Below are 14,593 nucleotides of genomic sequence, written 5' to 3'. Positions count from 1 at the left end.
GTAACATCAGACCCGGGGTGGGCAGTTACCAACTGTGTCTGTCCACAGATTAAGGGTAGCTTATCACAGTATACCAGCCGTAGATAATAAACAGCAATCTGTTTACATAGTGTATTACAGTATGAGTGTTAAGTCTCAAATGAAATTTTATACTGGCTCAGCTACCACCTGAAACACCTGCTGTTATCACACACAATAATGTTATCAACGAAGGGCAGTGCCATCAGACAAGTCCAGATGTAAGCAACCTTATCTTCAGCAAGGAATCCTGAAGCTCCATAGACTCTTTACTGTTTTTCTCTTCAAGGCCTCCATAATATGGAACCTCCAAGCTCTGCATGAATTATGGAAAACTTGATGGGAGAAACAGTATCCTTTCTCTTGAGAAGCTAAGCACATACACATGCACAGCAAGTACAGAGTGACTGACTGATTTTTTTAAAAAGCATGCAAACAACACCTCTGATGCTTCTCATTCTTCGAGCCCCACACAGACAGTAATGTCATGCATAATCTATGTCACTTGGATTACTTGCATTCTTACTGGAAATTTGCGTAATTTGCACCAAATATCCTTCTCATTCCCATCTCACACCGAGAATGCCACAAATACTTCATCCTCTCACAGGGCAGGGACAATAATTTTGCAGGTCCAGGCTTCGCACATGTGGACAAAACAAGTAAGGATTTACATCCCATGTTTTACTCTTGCCTTGCTCCAACTTCAGCCTTTGAAGTGCTCTAAGGCAGTGGAGTAGCCCTCATAGTCAACAAAAGAGTGGGAAAAGCTGTAATGGGATACAATCTCAAAAATGATAGAATGATGTCAATACGAATCCAAGGCAGACCTTTCAACATCACAATAATCCAAGTTTATGCACCAACCTCCATTGCGGAGGAGACTAAAATTGAAGAATTTTTTGAAGATTTACAACACCTTCTAGAACTGACCCCAAAGAAAGATGTTCTTCTCATTCTAGGGGACTGGAATGCCAAAGTAGGGAGTCAAGAGATAAAAGGAACAACAGGGAAGTTTGGCCTTGGAGTTCAAAATGAAGCAGGGCAAAGGCTAATAGAGTTTTGCCAAGAGAACAAGCTGGTCATCATAAACACTCTTTTCCAACAACACAAGAGGCGACTCTACACATGGACATCACCAGATGGGCAATACCGAAATCAGATTGATTATATTCTCTGCAGCCGAAGATGGAGAAGCTCTATACAGTCAGCAAAAACAAGACCTGGAGCTGATTGTGGCTCTGATCATCAGCTTCTCATAGCAAAATTCAAGCATAAACTGAAGAGATAGGAAAAACCACTGGGCTACTCAGGTATAATCTAAATCAAATCCCTTATGAATACACAGTGGAAGTGAAGAACAGATTTAAGGAACTGGATTTGGTGGACAGAGTGCCTGAAGAACTTTGGACAGAGGCTCGTAACATTGTACAGGAGGCAGCAACAAAAACCATCCCAAAGAAAAGAAAATGCAAGAAAGCAAAGTGGCTGTCCAAGGAAGCCTTAAAAATAGCAGAGAGGAGAAGAGAAACAAAATGCAGGGGAGATAGGGAAAGTTATAGAAAATTGAATGCAGATTTCCAAAGAATAGCAAGGAGAGACAAGAGAGCCTTCTTAAATGAACAATGCAAAGAAATAGAGGAAAATAACAGAAAAGGAAAAACCAGAGATCTGTTCAGGAAAATTGGAGATATCAGAGGACCCTTTGGTGCAAGGATGGACATGATAAAGGACAAAAATGGAAGGGACCTCACAGAAGCAGAAGACATCAAGAAGAGGTGGCAAGAATACACAGAGGAATTATATCAGAAAGATTTGGATATCCCGGACAACCCAGACAATATAGTTGCTGACCTTGAGCCAGACATCCTGGAGAGTGAAGTCAAGTGGGCCTTAGAAAGCCTGGCTAACAACAAGGCCAGTGGAGGTGATGGCATTCCAGTTGAACTATTTAAAATCTTGAAAGATGATGCTGTTAAGGTGCTACATTCAATATGCCAGCAAGTTTGGAAAACTCAACAGTGGCCAGAGGATTGGAAAAGATCAGTCTACATCCCAATCCCAAAGAAAGGCAGTGCCAAAGAATGCTCCAACTACCGCACAATTGCACTCATTTCACACGCTAACAAGGTTATGCTCAAAATCCTCCAAGGTAGGCTTCAGCAGTATGTGGACCAAGAACAAGCTGGATTCCGAAGGGGCAGAGGAACCAGAGACCAAATTGCTAACTTGCACTGGATTATGGAGAAAGCCAGAGAGTTCCAGAAAAATATCTACTTCTGCTTCATTGACTACGCAAAAGCCTTTGACTGTGTGGACCACAGCAAACTATGGCAAGTGCTTAAAGAAACTGGAGTGCCTCAATACCTTATCTATCTCCTTAGAAACCTATATGTGGGACAGGAAGCAACAGTTAGAACTGGATATGGAACAACTGATTGGTTCAAAATTGGGAAAGGAGTACAACAAGGCTGTATATTGTCTCCCTGCTTATTTAACTTATATGCAGAATACATCATGCGAAAGGCCGGACTGGAGGAATCCCAAGCTGGAATCAAGATTGCCGGAAGAAATATCAACAACCTCCGATATGCAGATGATACCACTCTGATGGCAGAAAATGAGGAGGAACTAAAGAACCTTGTAATGAGGGTGAAAGAGGAGAGTGCAAAAAACGGTCTTAAACTCAACATCAAAAAAACTAAGATCATGGCCACTGGTCCCATCACATCCTGGTAAATAGAAGGGGAAGATATGGAGGCAGTGACAGATTTTACCTTCTTGGGCTCCATAATCACTGCAGATGGAGACAGCAGCCACAAAATTAAAAGACGCCTTCTTCTTGGGAGGAAAGCAATGACAAACCTTGACAGCATCTTAAAAAGCAGAGACATCACCTCGCCAACAAAAGTCCGAATAGTCAAAGCTATGGTTTTTCCTGTTGTGATGTATGGAAGTGAGAGCTGGACCATAAAGAAAGCTGACCGCCGAAGAATTGATGCCTTTGAATTGTGGTGCTGGAGGAGGCTCTTGAGAGTCCTCTGGACTGCAAGGAGAACAAACCTATCAATTCTAAAGGAAATCAACCCTGAGTGCTCACTGGAAGGACAGATCCTGAAGCTGAGGCTCCAGTACTTTGGCCATCTGATGAGAAGAGAGGACTCCCTGGAAAAGACCTTAATGTTGGGAAAGTGTGAAGGCAAGAGGAGAAGGGGACGACAGAGGATGAGATGGTTGGACAGTGTCACCGAAGCAACCAACATGAATCTGACCCAACTCCGGGAGGCAGTGAAAGACAGGAGGGCCTGGTGTGCTCTGGTCCATGGGGTCACGAAGAGTTAGTAAAGGTAAAGGTTCCCCTTGACAATTTTTGTCCAGTCGTGTTCGACTCTAGGGGGCAGTGCTCATCCCCGTTTCCAAGCCATAGAGCCAGCGTTTGTCCGAACACAATCTTCCGTGGTCACGTGGCCAGTGCGACTTAGACACGGAACGCTGTTACCTTCCCACCGAGGTGGTCCCTATTTATCTACTTGCATTTGCATGCTTTCGAACCGCTAGGTTGGCGGGAGCTGGGACAAGCGAAGGGAGCTCACTCCGTCACGGAGTGTGAAGGCAAGAGGAGAAGGGGACGACAGAGGATGAGATGGTTAGACAGTGTCACCGAAGCAACCAACATGAATCTGACACAACTCCGGGAGGCAGTGAAAGACAGGAGGGTCTGGCGTGCTCTGGTCCATGGGGTCACGAAGAGTTGGACACGACTAAATGACTAAACGAACGAAGGCAGTGGTCCTCAACCTTGGGCCTCCAGATGTTCTTGGACTACAACTCCCAGAAGCCTTCAACACCATCTCTGCTGGCTAGGATTTCTGGGAGTTGAAGTCCAAGAACATCTGGAGGCCCAAGGTTGGAGACTACTGCTCTAAGGAAGCTGCTGTCTAAAAGAACAGGAAAGTGTGAGAGAGGGGCTAGACGAGGTTGGCTACCAGAGAATGACTGTTTCTACCTGCCTACCCCCAGCTCTAGGAGCCCTCATCAGGAAGCTGTTGCTCCTCAGGGTTCCTGAAAAGGTCTTTGTGCTGTCTTTCCCACTGTGTTCATTTCCATATGTTTTTAAAATGAAGTTTTACATGCCCTGGGTCAGGAGGCGCTTTTTCTGCTTTGCCTCCCCTAGTGTCATTCAGTTTAGAGGCAGCCATGAGAGGAACAGCAATACCACAGTGTGCGCTTTCTTGACTGAGATCTTGGTAAAAGTCGGGTCTTCTGAGGTATCTGAAGTGCCCTGGGATTATTTTGCTTATTCTGTACTCTTATGTTCCAAGTTTGATATGAACAAGAAGATATCTTTTCTCAGGTCTCTCAATATGAACTGTTCATTGAACTGTGCCAAGCAAGTATAATGTTAACTTATTGGCATTTGTCAGTCTTACTCAAATTTTGAAATGTTTACATGAATTGTAATTGAATCAATGTTATACTATATTAGAATTGTAATCATGATTGTTGGCTTTTCTATTGTTTTGGGGAACTGTCCTGAGCCCTGTACATTGTGGAAAATACAGTATACAAATAAATTATGTAAATAGACATGAAGTATAGATTAATTAACAGTGCTTTCTCCCCCTCCCCCCAGATACTGGAATATTGACGCTAAACAGCCCAATATTGATGGTGATTGCATTTACGTAGTACCAAAATGCAGAATTAAAAAATGTTGGCATGATGATCTCTGCAATAGGGAAAGAAGGTTTATTTGCAAAAAGGTTGCCAGGCCAGTAGATTCTTTTAGATGAACAGAACAGGAGTCTACTATCTCAGCGCTGAAATCACCTGATGATGACACCTGAAAGCAAGTTCATCCTGTCCTAATCAATCAAGTGAGTGAACTAGCAGTTAATTTGAAGCGCCTACCAATATCAGTGCTCCTGCTTCGTACTTCTGGTGTTATTGCCACTGGTCAAAAGAACCACTGTGATGTTGCCAATGAAGGTTTGCCAGATGTAAGCATAATTGAGTGGTCTCTTCATCTCTCATGACAGGGAAAGAGCAGCAGAGCCATTCTTCAGTCAGCTGTTGGGGCTAGAGATGTGTTGAGAAGTGATACCTCTTCCCCTGGTGATATGAAGGAAGAATTTGCAGAAATGCCTGTAGACTTCTATGAAGCGACTCTCATCTCACTATGGGTTCACCATTGTGAGAAAAGAAGACTGAGGGGAAATATAATAGCACTTTTCAAATACTTGAAAGACTGTCATAAAGAGGAGGGGCAGGATCTGTTCTCAATCATCCCAGAGTGCAGAACACATAATACTGGGATCAAGTACAAGAAACCAGATTTACGTTGAATATCAGGAAAAACTTCCTACTGTATTCCCCCAAAATAAGACAGAGTCTTATATTAATTTTTACTCCAAAAATGCATTAGGGCTTATATTCGGGGGATATTTTATTTTTTTCATATACAGCAATCTGCATTTATTCAAATACAGTCATGTCATCCTCTTCTGGTTGGTGCACAAGGGTGGAGGGCAGGGTTTCACTTAACTAGGGCTTATTTTTGGGGTAGGGCTTATATTACAAGCATCCTGAAAAATCATACTAGGACTTTTTTCAGGTTAGGTCTTATTTTCGGGAAAACAGGGTAACTGTTGGAGCAGTACAACAACAGAACCAATTAGCTCAAGAGGTGGTGGGTGCTCCAACACTGGAGGTATTCAAGAGAAATTTAAACAACCACCAGCCAGATATCCGTTCATTTGTATTCCTGCTTTGAAAAGAGGGTTGGACTCAGTGGCCTTATAGGCCCTTCCAACTATGATTGGTCCCCACATGTGCAGGAAAAAAAGAGCAGGGTTAATGGCACAATTTCCTGACAGGCCATCCTCTTAGCATGTATTTTATTTCTGAAATTTAGGGGTCATTTTCTCTCTCTTTCTTCATGTCACATGGTGATGGAGTGGGTGGGGCTCACAAAGCCAGATGACTGTGGCTTTAAAGTCAAGCAAGCAGCGGAGGAAAAACAGATTCTGAATCTGTTGTTGTCTGTACCAGAGAAAGCAGATGTCGAGGGAGGCAAACTTTAGAATCATTAGTGAGAAATATGAGTGGGTAGGTTGATGTGATACAGCCACACAAAAACATGCTTTCAGAAGCTATTCCAGCAGTCTCCCACTGCAGCTGAATCTTTAGTACGCAGAGTATTAAGCCAGTTTAAGAAAATGCAGAGCAAGGGCATCCACTGAAAATGTTGACAATAACGGTATATTGCAGCTTTTTGCAAAAAGGGACAAAAAGACTGTACGTACATGCAAAGCTGAGTGTGCAGAGGAAAGAAACAGATGACAGCTTATGGGGGGGGACTACATTTGTTGCTATAAACAACAATACATAGTCTAGAGGTACTTGAAGGGCTATGTTTAAAAAAACCACTACCTGTCCTGTTAAAGGTTGTACCATATTTTGCATCTCATTCCCCCATATCCCCTTCCAAGCTTAGCAGATGGATTAGATCTGATAACAGAGGCTAACTTTCCATGGATTCAAAAAACACCTGTACCCTAAGGACAGGACATTTTTATATCACTCATTCATAGGGCTGCCATAAGTCAGAGGCAACCAGAGGGCACATAACAGCAACAGTTTTTAAGGTACCACCAGACTCCGTAAATTAGTGTGGCAATGATGCCATTTTCAGAGCCACCTAGAAAAGCACTCTTTGATATGCTTCAGCCATTCTGGGAGAATCTTGAGCTCAGTCTTTTGCGTATCATCCACAAAGAATCCCCCAAGCCATCCTTTTGTATGTCTGCTCAGAAGTTAACAGTGGGAAGCAGCAAAAATTCAGCTTGTGCATGTCCATTTGGAATTATGACAAACTGAATTACTCAAGAAAAAGCATTCTTAATAAAAGAAGGTCCAGTCCAGTCCAAAAAAGCCACACAAACACACTTGTTTGGAGCTTCATTTTTCTGACTACCAACAGTCCACACTGCATAGCGCAAATAATTTTGCCAAGTGGTTTTAACCTCATGAGTACAGAGCACTTGTGGGCAGTCTGTATCGACTTATCACAGGCTGAAATCTCATTCACTCCAGGTAGAAATCTGCACAACCAATATTTATTGTCTAATAAATTTAATGATATCTGCTCCTATGAGCTCAAAAGTCCTACTATCATAGACACATGCATATGCTACTTTCAAGTCAAGAGAAAGTCAAGCAAAGGCACATTATTGAACAAAATCTACTCAAAGAGCTTGGCGGAAGTCTAACCAGGACTACTATTGTTACTGTGAAAATCAAACCCAACTGTCCTGGGATTTCTCTTTTTTCTCCTTTCCCCACAGTTCTATCAGTAATGCATTAAAAATCAATAAAAAGAAAAGGTTCTAAACGAGGAGAAAAAGTAAGGCACAGACAAGTAAGGTGCATGAAACTACTTTTTGCACGCACACAGCCCAATTGCCGCATACACACAAAACAACACATAACCTCCACTTCCACTAAGAAGATCATACTCCCTACATGAAACATCCCACAGACCAAAATTTTACCCTCCCATCCAGCCCAAGCCCTGCTTACCTGTCCTCCTTTGGAGATTCTTTCAACCCACTGGAGACAGTTTCCTACCTTTGTTGTTGCTTCTGTGGCTTTCAGGCTCTGCAATACAAAAGGTGAGGTTTTCCTAAGTTTCAGGGTGATTGGCTAGTGTTGAACTTAGTGCTTGCTCATTTCACAAAGAGAAAACCCCAGGTCTTCCTGCAAAGGCATGGGACACTCCGGTATAGAGTGGAGGCATTCAAGAAAAACTTAGACAACCACCTGGCAGGTATGCTTTGATGGTATTCCTGCACTGAGCAGGGTGTTGGACTGGATGACCTTGGAGGCCGCTTCCAGCTTCACTTTTCTAGGATTCTATGATATCTATTCATACACGACTGTGGGACTGCCAGAGACCAGAGTGCGAGAGGAACATTAAACAGACAATAGCCTTGTTGAGTGCTTGAAGGCCAGCTGTTTCCTCACTCTCTCCAGTTGAGTGGTTGATTGATTGATTCAAACATTTCTATGCCACGTCTCACCCCTAAAATTCCTGGATTGAAACATTTCTATGCTACTTCTTACCTCTGAAATCCCAAAGTCGTTGGCAAATGTGTATACAGTACTGAAAGCACAATATGCTTCAGAAGCCCTCCGGTGCAGTGGTTAAACTGCAGTACTTCAGTCCAGCCTCTGCTCACAACCTGAGTTCAATGCCAAAGGGGTTCGGGTAGCTGGCTCAAGGCTGGCTCAGGCTTACATCTTTCTGAGGTTGGTAAAATCGGTACCCAGCTCAACGGGAGGCAAGAGGATGTTTGCATTGCGTAATTATGCTGTAAACCACCCAGAGAGTGCTTTAGGACTATTGGGCAGTATAGTGCCATAAGCTAAAGCAGTGGTCTGAGAACAGGGGTAAATTACCCCAAATAGGGTAAAAATGAAAATCCTGGGGGTAATGAGCAAAGCCTACCTTGTAGGATTTTGAGCATAACCTTGTTAGCATGTGAAATGAGTGCAATTGTACAGTAGTTGGAGCATTCTTTGGCACTGCCCTTCTTGGGATTGGGATGTAGACTGATCTTTTCCAGTCCTCTGGCCACTGCTGAGTTTTCCATTGATGATGATAAAAAAATAGTGCACTGGTCTTTGATGTTGGGCTGTGGCACCAGGGTGGGTGACGTATCTTTAGCCTGGTTTGTTCCTTTTTGCAAACCACACACAGAATGATTAAAGTGGTAGGAACCCCCCCCCCCAATTGCTAGCACCACTCTGGCAGCCATTGATGATGATTCAATCCTCTGTGAGCTAGCAAAAATGTAATGCAACTTGCTAGATACGTTGGACACCTTACTACTCCCTATACCATACCATGGGTGGAGTGTAATGTGTTCCAGCAAAAATAGTGCACATCTTTATTAAATCTGGTGTTTCGTGTTAGTTCGGTACATAGCCTGGCAGCCATTGATACTTATGATATATCCTGCTAGTTCAGTACACAGCCTTTGTAGATTCAATAATATTTTGAATTCAAATAATTTATGATTTTCTTACTTTCAAATCAAGGGGGTAATGTCAATGTACGTATATAATTTTTTTTTTGGGGGGGGGTAAAAGGTAAAAAAGTTCCCTGACCCCTGAGCTAAAGGAATAAAATCAGAAAACAATCCGATGTTTTCATTAAAAACACTAGGGGTTGCTGGCTTAGCTGGGTGATCAGGGAAGGCTTGGGGAACAAATAAACGTGCCCCAAGTGGCAGGAAACACCACACTCCAATGAATGACACAACGTGTTGTGAAGTATTGTCACCTAGTTCATGAGTTCAAGTCCCTGAACTATCGATGGACTGGCAGCCTTTTCATTGCCAACAGAATAAACTTATTTCAAGCTCTGGTGATATCCCTTCCAGACTCAAACCCATTTAAGGCTTACATGTGTCAATACCCGCCCTGCGAACTGAACCCAGAGACAGACTGGGGATTCATCTTGACCCACCCGTCCATGGCTTCCTCATTGTGCTGGGGCAGCCTTGGGTCATCCCAAGGGGCCCGCCGGTCCATCTCAGGTCCCGCTGGTTGAGGTGGCTGGACCTTACGATGGCTTGGGTCCGGATCCAGGCCAGGCAGTTCCCCTGCTTGGGGGGCCCTGCCCTACTGCTGCCAGAAGAGGGGTCTCTCTCAGGGGAAAGAGGGGGCTCAGCACCCGTCATGGCTTCCTCCATCGCAGGGTTGTTTTTCCCCTCTCGGGGCAACGAGGGACTTGAGGAGCGTTTTTTCCCCACATCACACACACACAGCCCAGGAGAAACACCTTCCCTGCTGCGGGGGGGGGCGGCTACTGCAATTCCCCCTGCAAAAATGGCATGGGGGTTCCTCCTCACAAACATGGAGGGCCCTCCATGCCTGTTGAAAAACCATTGAGGGTTCCTAGAACACGAGGCAAGGCAGGGCAGACCTATCTGAAGTGCCTCAAGGACCCTCTATTTCCTTTTGCTGCTCTGGGATACACAAGGCATTGGGGCCTTTCCAGGAGCTCCCTCCACGGCTCCATTTTGTCTCTTTTTGCACAACTTCTGACCCATTTTTTCTCTCAGGATCGGAACTGGCCTCAGCCTTCGGCCCAACAACAAACTGCCTCCTCTTAGCCGCCTAAAACAGCACTAATACTTGCTGGCTATGAGGATGTAGATGCACATCAGCTTTAAAAAATGCCTGTGCCTTCGTAAGGCCGAAAAGTGGCCTTCCTGAGGGGGGAGAGGTGCGTCCTCCATTTTGAGGATGGTGGTCCTCCCAGCTGCCCTCAAGGAGGAGGAGGAGAAAATGGCCGCCCTCCTGGCCTTCTTCCCTAAGAGGGGCACCCAAGCTGAGGGAGAACCCAGGCTTTGTTTCTGTGGTGACTGTTAGGCCTTCTTTCACCCTCACACACACACACCCCCGGAAGGAGAGGAAAAAGAAAAAAACAAAATCCCAAAATGGCTTCTTTCTGAGGAGAATTTTGTGCCGGCTGCCCTTCAGAAACAGAAGGGCTTGGGAGGGGCGGCTGGGCAGAGACATAGAGGGTGTCTCCCAGTTCAGGATTTTAAATACTATATTTCTATCTCTCTCTTTTTTTTTCCCCCTATTTCTAAAATAGGAGGAGCAGGTCCTTTTCTCTCAGGGCTGCTTCCTTTTCTCCCCCTCTCTGTGTATTCAAGCCCCCAAAAGGCCAGAAAGGCTTCCAAAGACAACAGTGAAAATAGAGGGGTTTTTTTTCCTCCCTCTTCTTTGGACAGATACAATGTAAATAGTAAATACTCAAATACTGAGACCTCAGGGGAAAATCATCTTTGGCATCCCCAATTCTTATGCACAGACACAAACGCCTGGACCAAGAAGAAAGCTGAGAGTCGGGTAGGGAAATAAATGGTCTCATCTGAAATATGGTGTCAGAGGAGAGAGTTGGACCCCCTCAGAAAGACAAATAACTGGGTGCTGGATCAAATCAAGCCTGAGCCTAAATAAATAAACGCGCTCAGTCTAGGAGACCAAAATGACTGAACTGAAGCAATCATAATTTGGGCTTGTCACACAAAAAAGAGAGGACTCTCTGTTGGGAAAAAAAAATTAAGGCAGCGGGAAAAGAGGAAGACGAAACAGGAGATGGATGGACTCCCTATAGGAAGCCACAGGGTTGAGTTTGCAAGACCTGAGCAGGAGCAGGACTTTTGGGAGGTCACTCATCCATGGCATTTTTTTTCGAAACTGGAAGCCACTTGACAACGCATAGCAATAAAAAATAACTTAAGAATGCTTTAAGACTCTGAGGAGAGGTTCAGGGAGGGCCTCATGGCTCTGCTGGTTCCTGGCACTGGGGTTCCAGGAGGTGGGTGAAACTGATCCTGAGTCCTAAAGATGGCAATGAGCTCTTTTAGCAGATTTGAGGTGTGTAATCTCAGAAACCCCATGGAACACACCCTTGAGCAGAGTGTATTTCCGCTGGAGGTGTCGCTCATGCTCCTCCAGATGGCTAGGGTTGCAAAATTAATCTACAGCTCTTGCAGCTGGCCTCTTGACAGGAGATTTGATTACCCTAAGTGTACCATGCTAACACATAGAGTATAAATAAGAAAAGAAAAAAATCCTTTAAAAACATAGATAAGAGTTGCGAGGTGTGTACTTCTGTAGATTACAGTCTATTTCTTCAGCGTATGGAGTGTAGCCTCAGTCGAGAGACAGCTACAGTATACACAAGGGGCAACACTAGGTGACCATGAGTGGTGGCTGATGATCGTTAGGGCCCAATTGCTTTGAGCAACCACTAGTGAGACCATCATCATGTTGCCAATTTTTGCATTTTTGTTGCATTTCATATCCTCTCCTTGTTTGACTGTAGATGCCTGCTTACTGAGGCAGCCATTGAAGTGGCCCACCATCCCTAAAAGCTTGCACCAAATACAACGTGTTACTCCTGACCATACCATAGGATTCTTTCTTGGTTTTAGTACAACAGATTTGGCAATGGCTGTATCCCGGAAATACATGAAATTTATTAATCAGCACTAAGGCTGATTTATTTATCACCTTAAAAATTCTGGCTGGGTAGCTCAGTGCTTTGGATACCTGGCTACGGAGTTTGATTTGCCACTGGCCTTCCTGCAAGTAGAGGAAGCATGCTACACCATCGTCCCAGGGCGGCTCCCAGAAAAACATGCATCTTCTCCTGGTCCTCAGATTTAAGGCTGAAAAGGCTCTCAACCTTTTTATTGATACTAGGATTAATAACATGCCAGTAGACCTGTGTGGATTGGGTGACTGGGGACGGGATGGGACAGCATGTGTAGCTCAGATAGCGATCTCTAATATTGGAATCAGGGTGCAACGAGCAATGAGAATTATTTTTTTAATCTGACTTGCTTGAATATAGCAAGTAGCATAATAAGAGGATACAGAACAGAAAGGGTTAAATTAGGCTTTACCTATGAAAACTGCTTCATAAGCAATTTCCTAAAGCTCAAGGCAGTTGACAGGTATCAAAACAAAAGAAAAACCTTACTGTTTTTCAAGCCGATGACCCAACCACACCAACAGCTAAACCATGGATAGTTCATACACTGAAGGCTGGGGGCGGGTGTTTCTGTCCTCTAAAAATTGATAGGTATGCATACGCACACTGTGATCTAAAGGGGAGATCTGTGTTTCACATCCCTTCTAATCAGATGCAAAAAGGGAAGACATGCATTCAGTGATGAGTTTGCCGCTCACTAAAATGAAGCACGTAACATATTCCGCTTTACAGAATTTATTTGTGTCCAGGTGCTGTTAAGGCAAAGAAATAGAGCTGGAGTAGGGGTGAGGGGCAAAAGTCTTCACGATGACCCTTTCTAGTAATGAGTTTTAGGAGCAGAAGGTCAGGTACGTCCGCTCCCTCATGGGCCGCTTTCTTGCATGGAAGCCAGCGAGTCATTCTGCACTGCTGTGGGAAAAGGAAAGCCCCTCCAGTGTGACATCACAAGAGGGCACCCCTTATAAGAACACAAGGCCTGTTGATCTGTGTGTCATCACATTTCAACATGCCATCCCTAGATGTTAGACTTGAAGAGTGAAATGTGTCTGACTGGAAGCCCCTAGACAGTTGAGAGGGAAGCCATTTCTGCTGAGTCCTCCTTCATTGGCCCTTCGCTGTTGCGTCTGCTGTTGCAGCTCTTTAATTTTAAAATGAACATAAATGTGTTTTCAAGAATAGCTCCATAAAATGAATCTTAAAAGGATCTTTGCCTGGACTGATGCTATATGGTGGAACGCTGCTCGGGAATGTCAGGCAGCCAATTGGGAGCAGCAGAAGCTGAATAGGAAAAGTTCTGGAATGTTCTGCATCAAAGGGAAGGGTGGTTGAAGCTGTTGAAGGACAGAGCAACATCAGGAAGAACCCGAGGCAGAGAGAAGGTATACTGAGTAAGGAACCACAGTATGGCGGCAGTATGGATGTCTTTGTTCATACTGACCAAATCATCCGCTACTAGAAGTTCCCACATTTTTAAAAATCTTCAGATGTACCTATTTAATTATGTCCATAGTTTACTTAGATTGCTGTAAGTTTTGGTGAGTATTCTTTTGTATCTGTTGCAATGTCTATTATGAATGTCGTTTTACAGGAATGAGTTCCAGAGCCTATGCCTCCTCTAGATCCAATGCCTCCTCCAGATCCAACGTCGCCTCCAGATCCAACGTTGCTTCCAGATCCAACGTTGCCTCCAGATCCAACGTCGCCTCCAGATCCCACCCGGGCTCCAGATCAACATTCGCAGCCAGAAGGGAAACGAGCAGACAGCAGAGTATGTACAGGGCACACCTACAAAAAGTTTGTTGCACAGAAGAGGTGCAACTTAGGATCGAGGAGGCGAAAGAGAAACAGGAAGGGGTTAAGCCAAAACCAAAGAGCATTTGGGTAATAATTTGGATAGTTATAAGCATTTAGGAAAGTGTGAGATACTGGCAGAATTTTGGAACATTTGGATGGAATTCATAAATTACAAATGAGCATCCATGGTGAAGCTGAATCTGTTGTCAAAGTTAAACTTTATATTCTAATTTTCCAATATTAAAACAATAACAACTCCTGAATGAACAAATTAAAGAAGAAAATCAGTTATCGTTGCATACAATGGGAAAAGGAGAGAGTGACTGAAATATCCCCATTATCACTCTTATCATCATCGTTTTGAAACCATACAGGGCAGCCTTAGTTTTTATTTACAGATGGCTTCAGTGCCATGGCATAAGTCACTACAGCAAATTGGATAGATACTGCTGCAATTTTTAGTATAATCTTTTGCTTCCAAGCCTTTACCTTTGTTTTTAATTTTTTTAAAGAAAAGGTAGCATGTGTTATCTAATTCTTTGAATATCCTGGGCTGCAACTCTGTATAGATTTACCTGGGAATAAGCCCACTGAAAATGTTGGGAGGTGGTTCTGAGTACAGATTACTAACGTTAATCTGCTGCTTGCATCTTTCACAGTTTCTTAAAATAGGTATATTTGTTAAACATATGTCTAAACAAT

At 43.9% G+C, this 14,593-nt stretch overlaps 2 protein-coding genes across 3 annotated transcripts in view; both read left to right on the top strand.

The window, feature by feature from the left end:
• The window catches only part of LOC140707664 (CD209 antigen-like protein E), a 36,379-nt gene extending 29,216 nt beyond the window's left edge, over positions 1-7,163 (top strand). Inside the window, exon 9 of the mRNA XM_078394421.1 lies at positions 4,652-7,163. Within this exon, the coding sequence (XP_078250547.1) occupies positions 4,652-4,811 (160 nt within the window). The 3' untranslated portion in view covers positions 4,812-7,163. The remainder of the gene's footprint in view (positions 1-4,651) is intronic.
• Positions 7,164-9,846: 2,683 nt separating this feature from the next.
• The window catches only part of LOC140701295 (uncharacterized), a 28,910-nt gene continuing 24,163 nt past the window's right edge, over positions 9,847-14,593 (top strand). For both annotated transcript variants that reach the window (XR_013545741.1, XM_078394420.1), the window contains exon 1: positions 9,847-13,865. Coding sequence is in view for 1 of the 2 variants with exons in the window: in XM_078394420.1 (XP_078250546.1) it covers positions 13,688-13,865 (178 nt within the window). In the remaining variant the exon portion in view is untranslated. The remainder of the gene's footprint in view (positions 13,866-14,593) is intronic.

The sequence above is a fragment of the Pogona vitticeps genome, chromosome 5, assembly GCF_051106095.1.
Source record: "Pogona vitticeps strain Pit_001003342236 chromosome 5, PviZW2.1, whole genome shotgun sequence".
Lineage (NCBI taxonomy): Eukaryota > Metazoa > Chordata > Lepidosauria > Squamata > Agamidae > Pogona > Pogona vitticeps.
Note: the sequence above shows the minus strand (reverse complement) of the source record. Positions and strands in the feature narration are given on the sequence as shown.